The sequence below is a fragment of the Saccopteryx bilineata genome, chromosome 2 (genome assembly GCF_036850765.1).
Source record: "Saccopteryx bilineata isolate mSacBil1 chromosome 2, mSacBil1_pri_phased_curated, whole genome shotgun sequence".
Taxonomy (NCBI): Eukaryota; Metazoa; Chordata; class Mammalia; order Chiroptera; family Emballonuridae; genus Saccopteryx; species Saccopteryx bilineata.
Window position 1 is genome coordinate 29223802 of NC_089491.1, and position 24271 is coordinate 29248072.

Below are 24271 nucleotides of genomic sequence, written 5' to 3' on the forward strand. Positions count from 1 at the left end.
TCTTCTTAAATATCTTGATTTCCAATAATCAAAGATGCTTCCGCTTCTGAGTAGCTGAGATTTTAACTTTCATTGTTGTACAATGGTTAGATATCATAGTTTATGTATAACAATTTAAAAGTGCCACTTATTTCATTTCCATAGTGCGTTGTGCAGAGAATATTAAAAACTTAATTGCGGGCCGCATAAACTCATTACGTGGGCCAGATCCGGCCCGCAGGCTGTATGTTGGCCATGCCTGGTTTAAACTTTACCAGGCACTTACTGTATATTGTTATGTCACTGACTGATCCCAATACTCTACAGTATTTTTCCCTCAACTGTTCAGTATTCACATTGCTCTGCATATAATCATTTGTGCCCACAAATATACTCTTTATATGACAATACAGAGAGATGCAGAATCAAATAGCATGATTTTAGACAATCTCTGAATTCACTCATTCTCTGAAATTCAGTTTTATCATTATTAATGTGAGGTAGAGATCTAGTGAAATCCTTAACATGAATGTGTTGGAAAACATTAAAGTACTATAAAAATGGGACATATTAAGTTATAATTTTATTCATTTCTCAATTTCTTCTGTGTCCCACTGTAGCCTAGTATTATACCATAGTTTTGGTGTTCTTAGGTCTATAATAAGAGCCCCGTAAACATAACACATTGCTTTAATTTATTTATTGAAAATTGGCTGATTGAACTGAATTTAGAATATAACCAGTGAAGCAATGCATTTATCATGCTAAGGTGAATGAAAAAATAAAATAACTGAATATAAAGTCACAAACACAAATGCTTATAGTCCATTCTGTCCTTGATCAGACAGAAACGAAGGCTGACCTCTAAAGTCCGCCTCCTTCAGCCGTATCGCCTTTCATCACTTCCCACTAAGGCTCCTTCTTGTGCCTTATTCAAATGGAAACGCTGAGGAGTCCACGATTAACTACATTATTTTAATAAGTCAGTGAACAAATTAGGAAGGTAAGTGATGAGATGAAAAGTAACGTTTAAATAATACATGATTTACAAATGCCATTTATAAGGTAACACATATACTCTTATTAAGTACTGTTTTATTAATTAGTGCTGATGAAAATTACAGCATATGATTGTCCCTTTCTATTTGATTCAGATACAGGTTCCCAGAAATTCTGGCTTAGGGTCCTTATTTTTTAAGAACCAGAGAGCAAATCGTGATGACAATGGATAATTCATTATTATTTAATTAAGGCATAATGTATACTATGTGGTGTGCTAGCTGTCATATATACATTATCTTTTAAAATTTTTTTTACTAATAATAAGTGTTAATATGAGATTTGTCTTCCTTTTTTGTTGATTGCTTCTCTCATTTATTCAATATTGTGTACATGTCTGTTAGAGGCTGCAGATTCAGTATTGGATGTGCTATTTTCCCTACTCTCAAGGATTAATTCCATATGGCTTTGAAGATAGATGAGAAAATTTAGGCTCATATATAAAGATCATATAGGTCATAAGTGGCAGCCAAGACTTAAGCCCATTGTCTTTACTTCCTATATTAATTATATAATATGTTTGAGGAGTAAGTTAAATATTAAGGGATATTGCAGGAGGACAAAAAAAGTGGTGAGAAATTCTTAAAAAGTGAGGAAAAGGTTGCCCTATTAATGAAGTGTAAGTTCTCTAAAGGACAATTATAATTTTGATTTTGAATGAGGGTCTTTCTATTTGTGCTGCACACTGAATTTCCTTTGTGGCAAATACAAACAACCATAAAATTTCTTTGTCTTGCAAAATACTTTGAAAACATTGTTTTGAAATCACCACCATATATGTGGAGTTAATTTAAAATTGTTTTAAAAAAGAAAATCTGAGTTTATAATACAAAACTGGAATAGAAATATACAAAGAAGTGATGCTATCTTAAGAAACACCACTCTACATTACAATTCAACAGATACTCAAAGGGGAAAATTTATGACCTCTTCTGTATTTTTTATTCAGTCCCTTTATCTCCCCTTACCTTTAAAGAGTAGCTGCTTTTTTTCCAAAAGTGTTTGGAATAGTAGTTTATGGGATGAGGTATTATATAAAGTCTATTTATCTTCTTTGCCTGTGTGTTATTTCAGATATGTGGACTTGTATTTTTATTATTCTTTTCTTCATTTTAATAACTCGATTAATTCAACAGTTAATGATTGTCCACTATTTTTCATTAACGTGGCATTGAATTTCATATAGGGAACAGTAGGTATCAGAAGCTCACAAGTGATTATAGCATAAAGAAAAATTGCTGTAGGAGGTAAGGGTGACAGTAGCATGGAGGAGGGAGTATTGGAAGGTTTTACAGAGGATGTAACACTGGACCTATTTCTCTTGTTATTGTTCAGATTTCACTGGGGAAGAAGGAATGTGACAATGCAGAGGACATAGCATGTGCTACTGTCCTTAGATGAGAAAGAACACAAAACAATTGGGTAACTATGCAGTGAGTGGAGCACAGTATTGCAAAAGGAATGAGGGCAACATGGGCAGGAAACAAGAAGGTAAAAAGTGTAGCTGGGAATGTAGCCTTGGGCCAGATTCCGTCTCTGGGTAAAATGAAAAATTAACAAGCACAAATATACCCATATCAAAAGTATTGCAAATACAAGATACTGAAAAATGTTTTATTTGTTAGGTAACTATATGTGTTGTATTTTTTTTGAAAGGCTTAATTTCAAATATTTTTCTGTGTTGTTCCCATAAGTTTATTTGTATTTCTAAGACTTCTTAGCCCTACATTTTTATGAGATTACAATCATTTTCAGAAAGTGATATAATGGGAATGTTGCTTATTTAATTTCTTTATAACTGAAAATTCTGAGTTAACATATGACCTTTTTTTGTTCTGTTTATATTGAAAATTCTTGTCTCAAAGTACATGAACTTCTTTTGTGCAACTGAACTCAAAGATGTCAGTTTCTCACCCTTTTCTCCAGAACCAGGGTCTGTTCATTAGTTTTCATAGCTCCAGGCATGTACCTTCTTGTTCCTCAGGCTAGAGATGATAGAATTGAGCATGGGGATGACCACCTCATAGAACAAGGAAATCAGTTTGTTTGAAATCATATCTTTGGACTTCAACTTCATGTACAAAAAGAGGATTGTCCCATAAGACACAATCACCACTATTCCGTGGACTTAACAGTTGGAGAAAGCCTTTTTTACCCCTTCAGCTGAACTGATTCTCAGTATAGCATGGATAATGAAAACATAGGAAACAGAAATTAGCAGTAAGGGACCAAATGAAAATATCACATTGCCAGCATTATTACACTTTCATTCAAGAAAATATCTTTGTTAAAGTAAATATTTCACACAAAAAACTACTTATGATATTTCCTCAGTAAAAGGACACTGATAATATGAGTACATTTTTGTGCTAGTACATTGAGAAAACTCAATCTTTAGGAGATGGCTGACCATCTGAATGCACAAAGCACCTTGTTTATGGTTATGGGCTATGTCAGAGATTGCTGATGGCCATGTGGAAGCCATCTGCCATCACTAACCAGCACAGACACTCCATGGACCCTGTGGAGTCCATGGGGCCATTTAAATAAGACATTTAAATATTACAATCTGGGAATGAGAATTTGTTTTTAACAATAGAAAGTTTGTCATCATAGAGGGATAAAATAGATATCCAAGAAGGAGTGGCTACCCAAGAAGTACACGGGTATATGAAGGTGGGATTCTAGTAGCCTTCAGATGACCAAGGTGCTGTTCCCCAGCAGGATCACCAGACACATCACTAAGCATATGACAAAGACGAAGGTTTTGTAATTCCTTGGAATTCAGAAAGATCTCTCAGATGAAGTCAATTTCAGTTGTCCAATTGGCCCTTCCCCTTTCCTTTTTTCATACCTGGAATAATCTAGAAAAAGAAATAGAAGATGAGTTAAATGAGTGGCCCCATATTATAGAAAGTAAGAGCTGTTGGGGAAGGATGTCCAACAACCAGCTAGCTGGGGTAGTGGTAACAGCAGTGAGATTAGTTTGTGGGATTCCTCTTCTAGCTCATAGAGCAGCTGCGCTACAGTGCTGAACTTATCAAAAATGCAGGATTTTATACTCTGTTTCCTGAGATTCTGAAGCCCAAGGTCTGAGGTAGGGAAGAATTATTTGCATTTTTAACAAACATCTGTTATTTATGATGCAGTTGAACCACAAATTCCACTTTAAAAATCAATATTTTGAAGAGGGCATAGTTTATTTTTTTCAATGAAGACTTATTTATTTGATATCACACTTATAAAGTCACCAACAGTATCATTTGTTTACAGTAGTATAGTTTACAAAGGTGTTTAAACATGTTACTTATTTTATTATTACTATAATTCTCTGAGGAAAATGAAACCCAGAGAGAAGAAATTTATGTAAGATTATAATAAGTGAATAAGCTGTTATTCAAACCCAGTTTTTCTGATATTAAATCTTCTGTTTTTAACTACACTTTTTTTCCTCAGAATTATGTAAGTTGGCTAAAAGGTGGAAATCAGGCTTTTTTTTTTTAAAGAACGCATCCCAGATGATTTTAATGTTCTATCAAGAATGAGAACCACTGATCTAGTGGAGTGTCTCTTAAGTTTTAGTATGATATATATATTTATAAACCACCAGGGGGAGTCTTTGGAAACTATGGATTCTGAATGAGTGGGGCTGAGGTGGGTCCCGAGCTCTGCGTTTATGGTTACTGGGTGCTGCTGTTGCTGCTCTTCTACAGCACAGGGCGTAGGAAGGCCTCTTAGATGATCTCTCTCCAGTACCTTGGAGAGCACTATGGTGTTGCAGCTGCGCGTAGATAGCACTTGGACACAATGTGAAACTGAACGCTCCAATGAGGTTTGAAGGTGAGACTTCTGTGTAGTTTGTTGCCAACAGTTTTATGTTCTTCAAAGTTTAGAGATACAAGCAACCAAATTGCATATAGGCTGTCCATATGAAAGTCATTCGATTTGTTGAATTTTCTGTTAGGCCTAATTTTTTTTTAAAGAAGGAATTTTTGGTCAGCTAAAGCACCCGAGTTCTGCATCAAAGAACATGAAATAAATGTCTTCATTTTGGAAAAAAAAAAAAGAGTAAATATTAGCGAATGACCTTCCTGTTTATAGGAAATGAATCACAGGATGTCCTTTTAAAAACAGCTCTGTATCATCATGATATTCTTCCACAGCTGCAAACTATATCCCTAGATAAATAAATTAATTGATCTAAGAAATTAATTGATCTAACGGATGAGTTACTACTTAATATTTTAATACAATGGTTGTGGAGATGACATAGGATTTGCTTTGTGATATCATTTGCCAACAAATTATGCTGCCTCTGAGGAAACAATGCTCAGACCATTTAGTCAGCACATAAGGGGGTTTATAATCTTACTGACTGTGGAAAGGAGGACTTTTATTCAATCTAAGCTGCGCCAAACAATGCAGACTTACAGAGAGAGCAGGAAGAGGTGGACAGGCCAAGATATACTCCTATTACCTACTGTTTAAGATTGGAATTTGATTTACTACAGGATCATAATCAATATTCTTAGTCTGCCAATAAAACTGACAGAGGCTTTGAATAAACATCAGTAGTCTGGAGTCTATACTAAAGCTATTTTAGGGAAGGTATGAATCAGGTCCAATGCCATTTCTTCTCTTTTAACTTTTCCAAAATGTTTATTCCTATTTAGAAGTTACTTTGAGAAAATTGTTTTATGCTGAGACGAAGGTAGTATATTTGGTACTTTAACAGCCTCCACATGATGGTTGCCAAAATATTTTATTTGCAAACATTCCTGTAGGAAGCGACCCATCTCTCTCTCTTTTTTTAGTGAGCGAGAGCGAGAGACAGGAAGGGAGAGAGATGAGAAGATCAATTTGTAGTTGTGGCACTTTAGTTGTTCATTGTTTCTCATATGTGCCTTGACCGGGGAGCTCCAGCCAAGCCAGTGACGCTTGCTCAAGTCAGCAACCTTGGGCTTAAGCCAGTGACTTTTGGGCTCAAGCTAGCAACCATGGGATCATGTCAATGATTCCAAGCGCAAGCAGGTGACCCTGTGCTCAAGCTGGTGAACCTGTGCACAAGCCACCAACCTTGGGGTTTCGAACCTGGGGTCTCAGCATCCCAGGCCACTGCCCTACCACCAGCCATGCCAGGAAGCCACCCATATATTTTGACACTTCAAAAAAAATCTAAATAATTGAGTAGAGGCCATTATGTCTTTTCTCTTGCAATGCTAGAGTACCTCCTTTAGGAAAGAAATGATAGATTTGAAATACTTCATCCTTCAAAAGAGTACTGTGTTGAATACCTTTAATGTTTTCCGTGTTTTTGTTTACTTGTGTAAGATTGAGTCTCATAATCTATTTGGGTAAAGAAAATGAAAAAAAATTTAAACTAATACCTAAAAAATTTTATTTTTTTTTCTATAAGACTTGGAGTTTTAGATAATTTTGCCATTATCATATGCTACCATTTGAACAGTTTTTCATACTTGTCTATTTTGATGATGGGAAATTATGAAATCATCCCAGTACAGATTTGGTAGGCCATTTTACAATTCTTAAATACTATTTTTGAAGAATATGTATGAATACAAAATACTTATGTTTAAGTCAAAGTAAAATAAAAACCAGTTTTCAGTTCTGTTTGCTAAACCAAGAAACTTATGCATTGTAAGGGTTGGAAAGATATTCCAAAAATTTAGCCATGGTATTTTTTTCTGAAATGTCCAAATTTTACAATAAATATGGAGACATGTGGATAACAGAAAAATATAATTTAAAAAAGAGAAAAAAAACTTAAGCAGGTGCCTAATTATGTTAGAAAGATTAGCTCCTAGTTTAAAAAAAGGAGTAAAATGTCAATTTAAATTGTTTAAGCAATTTCTTTAGGTCTGGAGATTACACACTGAATCTGAGTTGTACTACATACCCCTTAGGGCATTTCCTACGTCCTAGGTGATAACATAACAGGTAACTATAGCTTTAAAAATTTTTTTGGATTGGACGACTTATTTGGCTTTAGAAAATTATCACCTATCTCCTAGCATTAATGAAATAGGTTAAAAAAGTAATAACTAAAGTTTCTCTGCCAAGAAAAGTAAAAAAATAATTTCATTTGCTTGAAATATTGTTCTGATATGATTTATTTAGGTGTTTCACTTCAGTAATGTTGGATATAGGATTTTGAGGATCTCCAGTGACTTGGGGAAAAGAGAGGAAGTAGTTGGTAAAGAGCTCTGTCCTTGCAAAGAAAGCTTAAAGGCCCAGGTAGCAATTCGTTGTGATCATGTCACTGAATTTCAAATGATGTTGAACACTAAGTTTTAACGTGTTCCCCCCCTTTATTTTTATTTTTTAAGTAAAAATCCTTTTAGGCTCTGGCTGGTTGGCTCAGCGGTAGAGCGTCGGCCTGGCGTGCGGGGGACCCGGGTTCGATTCCCAGCCAGGGCACATAAGAGAAGCGCCCATTTGCTTCTCCACCCCCCTCCTTCCTCTCTGTCTCTCTCTTCCCCTCCCGCAGCCAAGGCTCCATTGGAGCAAAGATGGCCCGGGCGCTGGGGATGGCTCCTTGGCCTCTGCCCCAGGCGCTAGAGTGGCTCTCGTCGCGGCAGAGCGACGCCCTGGAGGGGCAGAGCTTCGCCTCTGGTGGGCGTGCCGGGTGGATCCCGGTCGGGCGCATGCGGGAGTCTGTCTGACAGTCTCTCCCCATTTCCAGCTTCAGAAAAATACAAAAAATAATAATAATAATAAAAAAATCTTTTTAAAATTCCTTTTTAGAGAGAGAGAGACAGACAGAAATATCAATCTGTTCCTGTATGTGCCCCATCTGGGGATTGAACCCCCTATCTTTGCATATCAGGATGATGCTCTAACCAACTGAGCTATCCAGCCAGGGTGCCCGCTCTCCCCCAATTATTGTTAGACTTTTAGTCAAAATCTATTTTGCCTAGATTAGTGGTTAGGTTTTTTGGGGTTTTTTGTTTTTTTGTATATTTCCAAAGCCAGAAATGGGGAGGCAGTCACACAGACTCCCGCATGCGCTCGACCAGGATTCACCCCGCACGCCCATAAGGGGGCGATGCTCTGCCAATGTGGGGTGTCGCTCTGTTGTGACCAGAGCCACTCTAGCACCTGAGGCAGAGGCCACAGAGCCATCCTCAGTGCCCGGACGATCTTTGCTCCAATGGAGCCTTGGCTGCAGGAGGGGAAGAGAGAGGCAGAGGGGAAGGAGAGGGGGAGGGGTGGAGGAGCAGATGGGTGCTTCTCCTGTGTTCCCTGGCTGGGAATCGAACCCGGGACTCCTGCACGCCAGGCTGACGCTCTACCACTGAACCAACCTGCCAGGGCCTTTGTTTTTTTTTAATAAATAAATTTTTATTAATGTTAATGGGGTGACATCAATAAATCAGGGTACATATATTCAAAGAAAACATGTCCAGGTTATCTTGTCATTCAATTATGTTGCATACCCATCACTCAAAGTCAGATTGTCCTCCGTCACCCTCTAGTTTTCTTTGTGCCCCTCCCCTTCCCCCTTCCCCTCTCCCTCCTTCCCTCCCACGCCCTCCCTCCCCACCACCCTGGGTAACCACCACACTCTTGTCCATGTCTCTTAGTCTTGTTTTTATGTCCCACCTATGTATGGAATCATGTATTGATAGTTCTTGTTTTTTTCTGATTTACTTATTTCACTTCATATAATGTTATCAGGATCCCACCATTTTGTTGTAAATGATCTGATGTCATCATTTCTTATGGCTGAGTAGTATTCCATAGTGTATATGTGCCACATCTTCTTTATCCAGTCTTCTAATGAAGGGCTTTTTGGTTGTTTCCATGTCTTGGCCACTGTGAACAATGCTGCAATGAACATAGGGCTGGCTACATGTGTCTTTACGTATCAATGTTTTGGGGGTATATACCCAGTGGAGGGATTGCTGGGTCATAAGGTAGTTCTATTTTCAGTTTTTTGAGGAACCACCATACTTTCTTCCATAATGGTTGTACTACTTTACATTCCCACCAACAGTGAATGAGGGTTCCTTCTTCTCCACAGCCTCTCCAACATTTGTTATTACCTGTCTTGTTAATAATAGCTAATCTAACAGGTGTGAGGTGGTATCTCATTGTAGTTTTGATTTGCATTTCTCTAATAACTAATGAAGATGAGCATCTTTTCATATATCTGTTGGCCATTTGTATTTCTTCCTGGGAGAAGTGTCTGTTCATGTCCTCTTCCCATTCTTTTATTGGATTGTTTGTTGTTGAGTTTTATGAGTTCTTTGTATATTTTGGATACTAGGCCCTTATCTGAGCTGTTGTTTGAAAATATCATTTCCCATTTAGTTGGCTGTCTGTTTATTTTGTTATCAGTTTCTCTTGCTGAACAAAAACTTCTTAGTCTGATGTAGTCCCATTCATTTATCTCTGCCTTCACTTCTCTTGCCTTTGGAGTCAAATTCATAAAATGCTCTTTAAAACCCAGGTCCATGAGTTTAGTACCTATGTCTTCTTCTATGTACTTTATTGTTTCAGGTCTTATATTTAGGTCTTTGATCCATTTTGAATTAATTTTAGTACGGGGGGACAAGCTGTAGTTGAGTTTCATTCTTTTGCATGTGGCTTTCCAATTTTCCCAGCACCATTTGTTGAAAAGGCTTTCTTTTCTCCATTGTGTGTTGTTGGCCCTTTATCAAAAGTTATTTGACCATATATATGTGGTTTTATTTCTGGACTTTCTATTCTGTTCCATTGGTCTGAGTGTCTATTTTTCTGCCAATACCATGCTGTTTTGATAGTCGTGGCTCTATAATATAGTTTGAAGTCAGGTATTGTAATGCCCCCAGCTTCATTCTTTTTCCTTAGGATTGCTTTGGTTATTTGGGGGTTTTTATAGTTCCATATACATCTGATGATTTTTTGTTCCATTTCTTTAAAAAATGTCATAGGAATTTTGATGGGAATTGCATTAAATTTATAAATTGCTTTGGGTAATCTGGCCATTTTGATTATATTTATTCTTCCTATCCAAGAACAAGGAATACTTTTCCATCTCATTGTGTCATTTTTGATTTCCTTTTACAATGCTTTGTAGTTTTCGTTATATAGGTCCTTTACATTCTTTGTTACGTTTATTCCTAGGTATTTTATTTTTTTTGTTGCAATCGTGAAGGGGATTATTTTTTTGAGTTCGTTTTCTAATATTTCATTGTTGGCATATAGAAAGGCTATGGACTTTTGTATGTTAATTTTGTATCCTGCGACCTTACTGTATTGGTTTATTGTTTCTGGTAATCTTTTTTTTTTTTTTTTCTTCTGAAGCTGGAAACGGGGAGAAACAGTCAGACAGACTCCCGCATGCGCCCAACCGGGATCCACCCGGCATGCCCACCAGGGGCGACGCTCTGCCCACCAGGGGGCGATGCTCTGCCCCTCCAGGGCGTCGCTCTGCTGCGACCAGAGCCACTCTAGCGCCTGGGGCAGAGGCCAAGGAGCCATCCCCAGTGCCCGGGCCATCCTTGCTCCAATGGAGCCTTGGCTGTGGGAGGGGAAGAGAGAGACAGAGAGGAAGGAGGGGGGGTTGGAGAAGCAAATGGGCGCGTCTCCTATGTGCCCTGGCTGGGAATCGAACCCGGGTCCCCCGCACGCCAGGCCGATGCTCTACCGCTGAGCCAACCGGCCAGGGCTCTAGTAATCTTTTTGTGGAGTCTTTGGAGTTTTCAATGAATAAGATCATATCATCTGCAAAAAGTGATTCCTTTATTTCTTCTTTTCCAATATGGATGCTTTTTATTTATTTCTCTTGTCTGATTGCTCTGGCCAGAACTTCTAGCACCACGTTAAATAAGAGTGGAGAGAGTGGACAACCCTGTCTTGTTCCTGATTTAAGGTGGAAAGTCCTCAGTTTTGTTTGTTTTTTTTTGTATTTTTCTGAAGCTGGAAACGGGGAGAGACAGTCAGACAGACTCCCGCATGCGCCCGACTGGGATCCACCCGGCACGCCCACCAGGGACGACACTCTGCCCACCAAGGGGCGATGCTCTGCCCCTCTGGGGTGTCGCTCTGTTGGGACCAGAGCTACTCTAGCGCCTGGGACAGAGGCCAAGGAGCCATCCTCAGTGCCCGGGCCATCCTTGCTCCAATGGAGCCTCGGCTGCAGGAGGGGAAGAGAGAGACAGAGAGGAAGGAGAGGGGGAGGGGTGGAGAAGCAAATGGGCGCTTCTCCTATGTGCCCTGGCTGGGAATCGAGCCCGGGTCCCCCGCACGCCAGGCCGACGCTCTACCGCTGAGCCATCCGGCCAGGGCCGGAAAGTCCTCAGTTTTATGCCATTTAATATGATGTTGGCTGATGGTTTATCATATATGGCCTTTATCATGTTGAGATATTTTCCTTCTATACCTGTTTTGTTTAGTGACTTAAACATAAAGTTGTGTTGTATTTTATCGAATGCCTTTTCTGCATCTATTGATAAGATCATCTATTAACAAGGTTTTTGTTCCTTGTTTTGTTGATATGGTGTATTACGTTAACCGTTTTATGTATGTTGAACCATTTTTGAGATTCTGGGATGAATCCCATTTGATCACAATATATTATTTTTTTAATATGTTGTTGTATTCGATTTGCCAGTGTTTTGTTTAGTATTTTAGCATCTGTATTCATTAGAGATATTGGTCTGTAGTTTTCTTTTTTTGTGCCATCCTTGCCAGGTTTCGGTATGAGGGTTATGTTAGCTACATAAAATGTGTTTGGAAGTATTGCTTCTTTTTCAATCTTTTGGAAGACTTTGAGTAGAATAGGAACCAAGTCTTCTTTGAATGTTTGATAGAATTCACTAGTATAATTGTCTGGGCCTGGACTTTTATTTTTGTTGAGATTTTTAATAGTTTTTTCTATTTCCTCCCTGCTAATTGGTCTGTTTAGGCTTTCTGCTTCTTCATGACTCAGTCTAGGAAGGTTGTATTGTCTAGGAATTTATCCATTTCTTCTAGATTGTTGAAGTTGGTGGCATATAGATTTTTGTAGTATTCTCCAATAATTCTTTGTATATCTATGATGTCTGTGGTGATTTCTCCTTTTTCATTTTGCATTTTGTTTATATGAGTCCTTTCTCTCTTTTCCTTGGTGAGTCTTGCCAAGGGTTTGTCAATTTTGTTGATCTTTCAAAGAACCAGCTCCTTGTTTTATTAGTTTTTTCTATAGTTTTTCTGTTCTCTATTTCATTTATTTCTGCTCTGATTTTTATTATTTCCTTTCTTTGGCTGGTTTTAGGTTGTCTTTGTTCTTCTTTTTCTAGTTCCTTAAGGTGTGAAATTAAGTGGTTCACGTGGGCTCTCTCTTGCTTGTTCATATAGGCCTGAAGTGATATGAATTTTCCTCTTATTACTGCTTTTGCTGCATCTGAGAAATTCTGATATTGTCATTTTCATTTGTCTGTATATATCTTTTGATATCTGCGCTTATTTCTTCTTTGACCCATTCATTTTTTAAAAGTATGTTGTTTAGTTTGCACATTTTTGTGGTTTTTTTCCCCCTTTTTTGCAGTTGAATTCTAGGTTCAAGGCTTTATGATCAGAAAATATGCTTGGTAAAATATCAATTTTTCTGAATTTGCTGACGTTATTTTTGTGGCCCAACATATGGTCAATTCTTGAGAATGTTCCATGTACTCTAGAGAAAAATGTATACTCTGTCGCTTTGGGATGAAGTATCCTGTAGATGTCTATCATATCCAGGTGCTCTAGTGTTTTGTTTAAGGCCAATATATCTTTATTGATTCTCTGTTTGGATGACCAATCTAGAGCCGTCAGCAGTGTATTGAGGTCTCCAAGTATGATTGTATTTTTGTCAGTTTTTGTTTTTAGGTCAATGAGTAGCTGTCTTATATATTTTGGTGCTTCTTGGTTTGGTGCATATATATTAAGGGTTGTTATGTCTTCTTGATTCAGTGTCCCCTTAATCATTATGAAATGACCATTTTTGTCTGTGAGTACTTTTTCTGTTTTGTAGTCAGCATTATTAGATATGTGTATTGCTACACCTGCTTTTTTTTTTTGGATGTTATTTGCTTGGAGTATTGTTTTTCAGCCTTTTACTTTGAATTTGTTTTTATCCTTGTTGCTTAGATGTGTTTTGTAGGCAGCATACAGTTGGATTTTCTTTTTTAATCCATTCTGCTACTCTGTGTCTTTTTGTTGGTGAATTTAATCTATTTACATTTAGTGTAATTATTGACACTTGTGGGTTCCCTATTGCCATTTTATAAATTGCTTTCTGTTAGTTTTGTATCTTGTTTGATTCTTCTCTTTTTTTTTCTATCATTTGTTTTTGTTTGTTTGTATTCCATACTTCTTTCCTCTTTTGCTACCTTTTTTAAAATTTTTATTTATTTATTCATTTTTAGAGTGGAGAGAGAAAGGAAAAGAGAGAGACAGAGAGGGAGAGAGAGGAGAGAGAATCAGAGAGAGAGAAGAGGGAGGAACTGGAAGCATCAACTCCCATATGTGCCCTGACCAGGCAAGTCCAGGGTTTCGAACCGGCGACCTCAGCATTTCCAGGTTGATGCTTTATCCACTGTGCCACCACAGGTCAGGCCGCTACCTTTTTTAAGTCATGTGCTTCTGTGGTGGTCTTTTCAAAGGTGGTTATCATTAAGTAATGAAAAGGGTACCTACCATATTCATTGTAGTACCCTATCTTGTGAGTGTTTCTGCACTTCATTGTCCTTTGCTACTGTTAAATCTCTGTCCTCTCCCCCTTTTTTTTGCTTTTGTTGTCACAGTTTAAATTTGGTTTTATTGTGTTCTTGGTGGAGTTTTTACTCGTGGTTTTGTTTTGTTTTGTTCTTTGAATCTGGTTGGAAATCCCCCTTTAGTATTTCCTGGAGTGGGGTTTTCTGATGATAAATTTCCTCATCTTTTCTGTATTTGTGAATGTTTTTATTTCTCCTTCGTATTTGAAGGATAGCTTTGATGGGTATAGTATTCATGGATGAAAGTTCCTCTCTTTCAGGGCTTTAAATATTGGGGTTCACTCTCTTCTAGCTTGTAGAGTTTCTGCTGAGAAATCTGATCATAATCTAATAGGCCTTCCTTTATATGTTGTATTCTTCTTTTCCCTGGCTGCCTTGAGAATTTTTCTTTGTTTTTGGTTTGTGCCATTTTCATTATGATGTGCCTTGGAGTAGGTTTGTTGTGGTTAAGAAAACTCAGTGTTCTGTTTGCTTCTTGAATTTGAGGCTTTAGTTCTTTCCACAGGCTTGGGAAGTTCTCATCTATTATTTGTTTGAATATATTCTCCATTCAATTTTCTCTCTCTTCTCCCACTAATATACCTATTATTCTTATGTTATTCTTTTTGATGGAGTCAGATAATTCTTGTAGGGCTTTCTTACTTTTAAAATTTTTTGAGTCTCTCTCTTCTTCTCTCTGTTGTGCCTGAAGTTGCTTGTCTTCTATGTCACCGATCCTACCTTCTATCTGGCCTGTTCTATTAGCTAAGCTTGTTACTTCGTTTTTCAGTTCATGAATTGAGTTTTTCATCTCTGTTTGATTTGATTTTATAGTTTCAATATCCTTGGTAATATATTCTTTGTGTTCGTTGAGTTGTTTTCTGAGCTCCTTAAATTGCCTTTCTGTGTTTTCTTGTATATCTCTCTGTATTTTTAGGATTTCTATTTTAAATTCTCTGTCATTTAGCTCCAAGGTTTTCAATATATTAAATTTTTTCTCCATAGATTTTTCCACATCTATCTGTGGTACTTCTCTATCTTTTGTATCCATGATATTTGAATTCCTTTTTATTAATGGCATCTGAGGGTGGTCTTGTTGATAGCACTAATGAGAATTAATAAAGAATAAAAAGTAAAAAAAATAGTAAAAAAATAGGAAAAAAAATAATGATTTATTATTTCCACCCTTTTCTTTCTTCTCTTCCCCTCCTCTCCCCTCCTCCTTAGGAAAATATTGTGATGAACTGTGAATTATATTATGCTAAATGGAACAAAAACTTCCTATAATGGAGGGCCTGAGTTGAGGGGAAGTGTTCAAGGGGCAAAAAAGGAAGTAGGGACCCACAAAATGCAAAAAAGGAAAAAATTTGGGTTAAGTATAAAATTATTTGCTTGTAAGTGATGGTCGACTAAGAGATATAATGAGAGGGATAAGAGGGAAACAGGAAAAAAGGAAAATAAAAACTATTGTATTAAGTGGAGCAAAAACTAAATAGAATGGAGATCCTGGGTTGGGAGGAATGCTAATGAGTTAAAAAGCAAAGTAAAAAGCACCCAAAATGCCACAAAAACAAACAAACAAAAAAACTTGAGTCCCAAATTAAATAATTCGTTCATGATTGAGGATTGAATGAGAGGAAAAGTAAAAGGAGAAAAGAAGAAACTAATAGAGAGGGAGAAACAAGAAAAAGGGGAAAAGGAAAAGAAGAAAAAAGAAAAAACAAAAAGAGAGAGAGAGTTAAGGGTTTTGGAGTGTAAAATGTAACACTTATGGGTAGTGTAGTTCAAGAAGAGGAAAGAATAAGACAGGCAGAGAATAAAAGGACCAAGGTGGAGGAAATAGAAATAATAATAATAAAGGCAAGAAGATGAAAGAAACACAAAAATAGTGGAACAAGTTATAAAGTCTATGGATTTTTCTTGATTTTGAGATGTTAACTTCTTCCTTTTTGTTTCCTCTCCCTCTTCCTGGTCAGTGACTCTGTACCCCAGGCTCTGTCCCTGTGGCACGCTTACATAGAGATTTGTAGTTGATGAGGCTCTATGGCAATGTCATATATTATGCTTTAGTCTCGTTGGTAGTCAAGGCTTATTAGCATTTGCATGCTCTGACAATGAGAGAGTCTGTTTTCCTGGAGCCTCTCTCCTAGTCTCTCCTTCCTGAATTAGCAGCCTGATGATCCAGCTATGAGGCTGCCACTGCCTCTGCCTGGGAAGTAAGAGGCCTAAAGAGCTGGCAAATTCCCACTCTTTCCCCACTCAATGCAGGGCTCTGGGTAAGGCTCTGTGAGTCAGAGCTGCCAGTGTAATCAGGCGGGGCTGGGAGCCAATTGCTCTCAAGGTGACTTTCTATGAGCCTCCAAGCCTGTTCAGCACACCTAGCACTCTGTGGGACCACTCTCCCCATGCTTTCCGTACTTTGTAACCTGTTTTGGCTGGGAAGAAGATGCCCTAGTCGCTGCCTGCAGTACAGGAGGTCTTAACATCTGCCAAGTCCCTCTTTTTAGCGTATATCTCTGAGTATGAAAGCTCTGCCAATCAGAAGTTGCCCCCACCCCTTTAGCAAGAGGCACTAAAAGATATCATGCCTTTTGTTTTGGATCACTGAACTGAGAGAGTTCTTGTCAATTAGAGCCATGTAGGTCAGTTGGGAGGTGAGCAGACAGTGGGTTAAGCTAATTTCAGCGATTGGATCCGCCAATCTGCTCCAGAAATACTGCAAGCTGCCCGTGCGCCCCTCCCCCGATGCTTGATTGTTAGCTTGAATGGCTGGGTGAGGCGCCCCACCCATCCAGAGAAGCTCGGGTGTAGGGAAGTTTGCTTTGGCGTACTTCCTGCGCGCCGCTGGCAGCTGCTACTCGTGGCGCGTGCGTTTGCTCGTGTGGGCTGATTCACCACAGGCACACTCTTTTCTTGGCTTGAACGAACGTCCGTGCTGCAGCCTAGCCTCCTCCACACCCTTAGCCCACCGACTCTCAGTTCCAAGTGAAAGCAGCCTTGGCTCAGGTTAGTGATGGAAGGCAGAATGTTCCTTTGTCCGACTTATTTCCTTCAGGTTTGATTATATATTTAGTCAATTTTTTGCTCAACCCTACCTTCGCCTTCAGTGTGTGGAACTCCTGGATGTTCCAAGGATAGATTTTTCTGTCTCTGGTTGATGAACTTGTTGAAATTTTGGGGAGATTTGTCGGTCGCGCTCCTCACGGCACCATTTCTCTCGATTAGTGGTTTTGTGATGAACAAATTGCATTCATTATTGAGTGAAGCAGTTGAAGAAAAGGAGAGCACTCACTGACTGTAAAAGTAGACTATGACTGAGAGCACCTCCTAATTTTTAAAATAAGACAGATGATGATTTTATGCCAATTAGTTTGGGTATATCTGTTTAGATGAATTTTTTGGAGATGCCTACAGTATGGAGTAGGATTGAGTTACAACTTAGGTTGTAGAGTTACAATAAGAAAATTGACGACTTCTGTGTTTTTCACTGTATGGTTTCAAAATAACTGAATTTATTGTAAATTATAAAATGACACTTATATTCATGTGAACACATGTAAATTATGAGTTTCAGTCAAGTGCAATAATTTTTAGATTTATAAAATAAAACCCTTTTTCTCTTCTTTGCTAATTTAACAAATTGAAATAAAATATTTATATATATGTTAAATTCTTATAACAATTCCTAGGACATTATAAGTTTTTTTTCATATTCTAATCATTAACCAAGAGGTTAATGTAGCTAAGTGAGGTCTTTCTACTATATCATCAATAAGACATGGTAGGATGAACAAAGGGTCTGGACAAAGCCATTACAACATGTTTGGGTTGAGAATTCCAGCACTGTCTGGTAGTAGACTGAGAATAGGAAAAGGCATATCCTAAGACTTCTTATTAGTTATTTGCAATACAGTACTGGGTCTAATATAATTAAGTCTTCAGGGGATTCTTCTTGAAACTTTTGAAAGTTTTGAACATCTTTCCCCTGAAGCAATTTAAAGTTATGGCTTAGAAAATTACATAAGTCCCTGAGAGCAGGAAATATTTAAATAGCCTTTGTGAGCCTGGAGAAGATTCTTTGGAGAATTTCTTGGGCCTTCAAAATGGGGCAATATTTCCACCTGGGCTCTTTGGGCAAATGAATCCTTCATATTTGCAATTATTCATTTTCCTCTTACTATGAACTAGCAGAACCAAAATACACTTCCTTTGTGATCAGTAATGTTTGGTTATACTGTATAGGTTTTAAAGCAATCTTGAAATAGTACCTTTGCCGTTAATGTTTTCCAGATAAGTCCTGAGACACTATGGCTTCTTGGTGATAACACCTTCAGAAGTTCATCAACTTCATAGAAAATTTTGTACAAAAGGCTGCAAATAGAAAATCAAGGCAAAACCAATCTACTATGTATTGCAACTTAGCAGATGAGTTGACCTTACATTCAGAGGTAATTGCTGAAAACATTCTAATAACACAAATCCAAGGGGATGTCAGTCCATTGAACTGAGTTGAAATAGGCCATGTGTTTTGGGATAAAGAATATTTCTTACCTTAGAGAGTCTACAGAGAATAGGACTAAAAAAATTCTAAGAAAATTTTCTTGGACATAGTAAGAAAATAAAAGAAAAATAGACCAATATGATCAAATGAATAATTTGAAATACAAAGTAATTTAAGTATCTGTATGAAAAGATGGAGATTTAAGTCTAGAATTTATCCTACAGGAAATAAAGATGCATTTAGTCAGAATGTAGTTTACTAGTCCTTAGTGTAATACAAGTGCCTACATGTCTAGTGGTGTCATTTCTCACTGGTCCAATGAGGTTGCTTTACAATAGGCAATGGACTTGTACTCCTGGCCCAGAATGTAGAGTAGGCTGGTGTCACCAAAGCTTTGATTCTGTAACAATATACCATATAGCACTAATTCAGTTCTCTTTGGTTCAGTTAGCAAATGTTTGTCCAGTGCTGATCATGGGCAGCTGGTTCCTGTCTTGGAGCTGCTCCACTTGGGGGTGCTATTTGGAAACCTTTACTACTTGTTCTTGAATACATCTTTGGATCTGTGTAAAATGGAAATGAAGAGGAACAATGAGTTCTTAGCTAACAGGATAGAATTTTGACTTTTCTATTTATGTTTGCAGGGGTATCTTGGGAATTGTTTTGAGCACTTTTAATTATTTTTTTTCATGTTGGTAATGTATTCCTATGGTAACTTTAGACATGATATTTGTCACACATACACTCACTTTCATTTAACTTTTAGATGAATGAAATAGGCTTTATTTAAAATAATGTCAACACATTGAATTCCTTGTTTTCAATGGCATTGGCCTTTGCTGTAGTTACTCTTACTACAAAATGAATGGAGTGTAGTATAATGTACATCCATGACATACCATAAATGTGATGAAAAGTAGTAGGTTAGTTGGATAAGAAGAGATCAGATAGCTAAACAGGCTTGATTGTAAAAATTTAAAGGTACTCTTGTTAAGAGCATAAAACTGGGGACAAATAGAAAAGAACTTGAAAAAAGAATAAGTCAAAGGAAAATGAAGGGAACCAAAATAGTGCTTACCATATGCTAGGTGCTTTACAGAATTGTTTTATTTACTCTCCCAAGAACACCACAATGATGCTATTAAAATCCTCTGTTATAGGTAAGGATATTGAGTCAGAAGTTATGTAAATTGCCCCAGGTCACAGAGCTAATTACTGCCCTGTAAGCAGAGGGAACATGGATGAGGGACCCTAGCCCTAAGGTTATTGCTGGCCATAGACAGGTTGAATCCCCATAGAAACCATATAAAGTGTCTGTGTGTTCTACACAAATCCAGAGGCCTGTCATTGATCTAACCCTCTGACAAAAGGCTTTCAGTGGGGACAGAGTAGATCAGTGTGAACTGAAGCTGCAGTTTTTCTCAGGTGGAGGCCCCAGACAGGATAGGATTGGGAAGAAGCAAAGGAGGGAAACAGGAGGTCGAGTCCCACGTAGCTGATTCTGCAGCACAAACTTGCAACGTGCCCTCTTGTTGCATGGTGTTTGAGCTTCCTGTTAATTGTGAAAGCCACCCCACAGGATGTTTCCCAAACCTGATAGCTGCCTACTCCTCTGGTTTGGGGCTGCAGGGGGGTAGTTGTATTTATTCTATTGTATCACCTTTAACATTCTGTGACTTCCCGCTAAAAGTTTTCTTTTGGTTATAGAACATTTGTGTAGAAAGATTTGTCCTAAAGCACATTTACTGCATGTCAGTAAAAACCTCAATTTCATAAAAAATATCCAAGTTCTTTTTAATAGGCAAAGTAAGCTTGCTTTCTGAGACAAAGTAAAATTGCTTTTCAGTGATCATTTACTAGGGAATTGGGATTTGGGTGGCTAGCATTAAAAAGGTGATCTGGAATTCAGAGTATAAGAATTCTTTATGGTACAAAAGAATCTCAAAGTATAAAAGGTTGAATTTATTGAAATAAGGACAAAATAGGATGAAAGGAGAAGTACCCTAATAATGTCCAATTATTATATAGAGGCACATAATTATATAATTATGTAATTGTAATAATTATATAGATGTACATAATTAGAAGCTACTTGAAATATGTCCAAAGGATTTAATTTAGATCTAGAATTTCTGCCAACTTTCATGGATAAGGAGGAATAGTCTACACGTTAAGTGCCTATTTGTTTTGTGAATGAATTAGAGCACTTTCCATGGACTCTGTGTCCATTAACAATGATGTTGCTGGAGATTAGTGTGTGTGTGTGTGTGGGGGGGCAGGTGGGGAAGTACTATTTCTGAGGAAAAATGGAAAGGAATGGCCTGAGATTTTATGAGTTAATATCTTTGAATGCAAAAGCTACCTTTTCCCATGTAAGGCCAGTAGCTGCGGCCACCATCACAGCCGCCCGGCCCGTGCAGGCTTAGGTTGGCATTTAATTCAGACGGATTATAAAGAAACAATTGAGCCAAGAACTGGTGGGCCATTTTCCTTTATTCTAGACTCATACTGGCCAACAAGTAAAAACAAATACACGGGCACCAAACCTACTCACATGTTCCTCCAGTTCCACAACCAATGGTTCATGTATTTCCATTTATATGACATTCTGGAAAGGCAAAACTGTAGGGATAAAAAAATATTCATCTTTGCCAGGATTTATGAGTGGACGAAAGGGGTGGCTATAAAGAGCTAGCACAGTGGAGATTGTAGAGTGATGGAAGAATTCCATGTCTTGATTATGGTGATAGTTATAAGATGTATTTATGTTTTTAAATTCATAGGACTGTATACTAAAATAGACAGAATCAATTTTGCTGTATAATAATTTAGGACATAAAAAATTATTCTATATCTCACCCCCAAAAAAGGATTTTTACTTTGAGACAAAAAGACTTCGTATAATTGGATTTCACACACATTGCACCTGTTTTCTGGGCAATCAGGCAGTTAGTAGACATGGCTTGGGTTTATTGCTGATTGTTCTCCCATTCGATTGACATATTTCTTTTAGTGTTTTAATATGCAGTGGGTTACCGATGAGTGTCCCTGACTTAGGAGTTAGGTTGCCTTTACAAGTTAACTACACCAATCTCTGACATAATGCAGTTTAAATTGCTTTTATAGTTCATTAAAGAACCAGATAATTATGGAAGACAAGCCAGCTTGAATTTGAGCCTGGGCTTTGCTTCATGTTAATTGTATGACTTCAGGCTAAAATAAACTCTTAGTTTAACTTAAATTACTTATTTTTAAAATAATAATGATTGTGGGGCTTAAGTGAGGGAAAGTATGAATAAAATATCATGAAGTTGCTGGTGCAGAAAGAGTAATTGATGCAATAGCTTCTTCTTCATACTTCTCTTTCTGTATTGTTTATTTGTTCACTCTCTTGTCTGTTTTCCTCTTCTTCCTCTTCCCTATTTTCTCTTTTCATTCTTCTCATTGGGATCATGGCAATTTTTATATGTATGCATTGGTAAACTTGGAGTTCCCATAGTAAAAAAATGATTGTTTTAAAAATATTATTTGAATACTTACAGGTAAAAGAGAAAAAGTAACATGGAATGGGAAAATCAGATCATTTTGCTGGAATTATTTTTAAAGGGGCTATCTAGTTACCCAAGGCTTGAGCTACTCATTTTTGTGCTCATCTGAATAATGTATGTGGTCATCCTTCTGGGCATTGGCACCCTTATTTTAATCAGCATCTTGGACGGCCACCTTCACACCCCTATGTGCTTCCTCCTGGGGAAACTCTCCTTCTTGGACATCTGCTTTACTACCACCACTATTCCTTATGTGCTAAGAGCCTTCTCTCAGAAGGAAAGACCATCTCCTTCTCTGGCTGTGCAGTGCAGGTGTTCCTTGGCCTTGGCGATGGGAACAACGGAGTGTGTGCTCCTGGGCATGATGGCCTTTGACCGGTATATGGCGATCTACAACCCTCTGAGATACTTTGTTGTCATGAGCAAGAATTCCTTTGTGCCCATGGCAGCTGTGTCCTGGGTTGCAGGGGTTATCAACTCTGCAGTGCAAACTACCTTTGTGGTACAGTTGACCTTTTGCCAGAATAATGTCATCAATTATTTCTCCTGCGAAATTCTGTCTGACATGAAAATGGCTTGTGCTGACATCTCAGACAATGAGTTCATCATGCCAGTGACAACGACATTGTTCGCATTGATGCCCCTACTCTTGACTGTCATTTCATATTCTTTAATCATTTCAAGCATCCTCAAGATCCACACTTCTAAGGGGAAACACAAAGCCTTCTCCACTTTCTCAGCCCATCTGACTGTGGTGATAATATTCTATGGGACCATTCTTGTCATGTACATGAAACCCAAGTCTAAACAGACACTCAATTCAGATGATTTGGATGCTACTGACCAATTTATATCCATGTTTTATGGGGTGGTGACTCCCATGATGAATCCTTTAATCTACAGTCTTAGAAACAAGGATGTGAAGGAGGCAGTAAAACACCTTCTTAGAAGAAAAGTATTTAATAAATGAATGGGAAAGGGACAGGTAATTTTTATAATCACAATGAGGAAATCAGTGAGGTAAATCAGAGTCAAAAAGATAGGTTCTTGTTGCTGTGTCACATTTATTTCCCAATGCTTTCAAGCTCCAAAATATTCTTATTTGGTGCGGTGCAGAATGAAAGTAGGTAAACTTCAGTGTTTGATGAGCAGAGTCATGATTGTTGTTGTTGTTATGGATAAGTGTGATTGTGAGGGCAAGAGGAGGGAGAGTGTAATAGGGAGAAATGTGCAGACAACAAAGTTACACTAGTATTAAAACCTTAAAATGTTCTTGATACAGCTATTTTCAAAGCCAATGTCACGCTTCCTTATTTTCTTTAGAACAAAGAATGAAACTTGGTTTCAGATTTGTAAAACTCAGTTAAAATTATGCATTTTCAATACTTTAAGTACTGAAATAATTTAATTTATTTATAGTCTATTAAAATATATAATGCTGATTGTCTTCTGTCTAGGTAGCAATATACTATTAAACATTTTGGTTCTAAAATGCTATTATTTTTATAACTTTTTGTTTATCTCTAACTAGGAGGCATTAAATCATTCTTTTCTGCTTTCAAAATATTTGTGGTAGTCTTATTTCTAAAGACCTTCTGATGTGGGATCTAACTGCTTTGGATTTGGAACCAAATAACTGAATTTAAAGCTCTTTGAAAATTAAATGTTAGTTCTGAGTCAAATATTCACTGATAAAAGTAGAGCTACATCTTTTCCTCTGTCCCATTGGCTCTTTATCATGAAGTTTGTTGCTGATCCGAGAGGATTTTGTTATTAATCTACCTTGTTATTAGATCTGCCATTTAGGTTGTTTTACATTTGATTTTAACAGGACTTCTATTTTTTTCTCTGTGCTGGTATCCACCTTTAAACAAGTTTATCATTTTATCTCTTCCTGACACAATTTCACACTTCAAATTTTCATGTTATATTTTAATGTTTATTATTTTTTTTAAATTTTATCCTTTGTGAGAGAGAGAGGACTGAGAGAGATGAGAAGCATCAACTCGTAGTTGTGCCACTTTAGTTGTTCATTGACTGTTTATCATACGTGTTTTGATTGGAGGGGGGCTACAGCTGAGCCAGTGACTTCTTGCTCAAACCAGCAATTTTGGGCTCACGTTAGCAACCATGGAGTCATGTCAGTGATCCCATACTCAAGCTGGTGAGCCTGTGCTCAAGCCAGCGACCTTGGGGGTTTGAACCAGGGACCTCAGCTTTCTAGGTTGATGCTCTATGCACTGTGCCACCACAGGTCAAGTATATTAATGTTTATTTTAATATTAAATTCCTTTTTTATCTACCTGCTGTCATATTAGCCTCAGAATTGTTATTTTAAATTTTATGTAGTTTAGCCTATTTCTAATAGAATTTTAGAAAACTTAGATATTAAGTTACTTTTTTTAAAATTTCTGTTTGGTTGCAATAGCTTTTTAATGATGATTAAATCCCTATATTATTTCATT

General features: G+C 37.6%; 1 protein-coding gene across 1 annotated transcript; it reads left to right on the plus strand.

Moving 5' to 3' along the window:
* The first annotated feature begins 21819 nt into the window (after positions 1-21819).
* Positions 21820-22776, plus strand: OR13C9 (olfactory receptor family 13 subfamily C member 9). The gene is given in 3 exon segments (XM_066254683.1): positions 21820-22063; positions 22066-22130; positions 22132-22776. Coding segments are annotated over 3 exon segments (954 nt in total).
* Positions 22777-24271: the final 1495 nt, after the last annotated feature.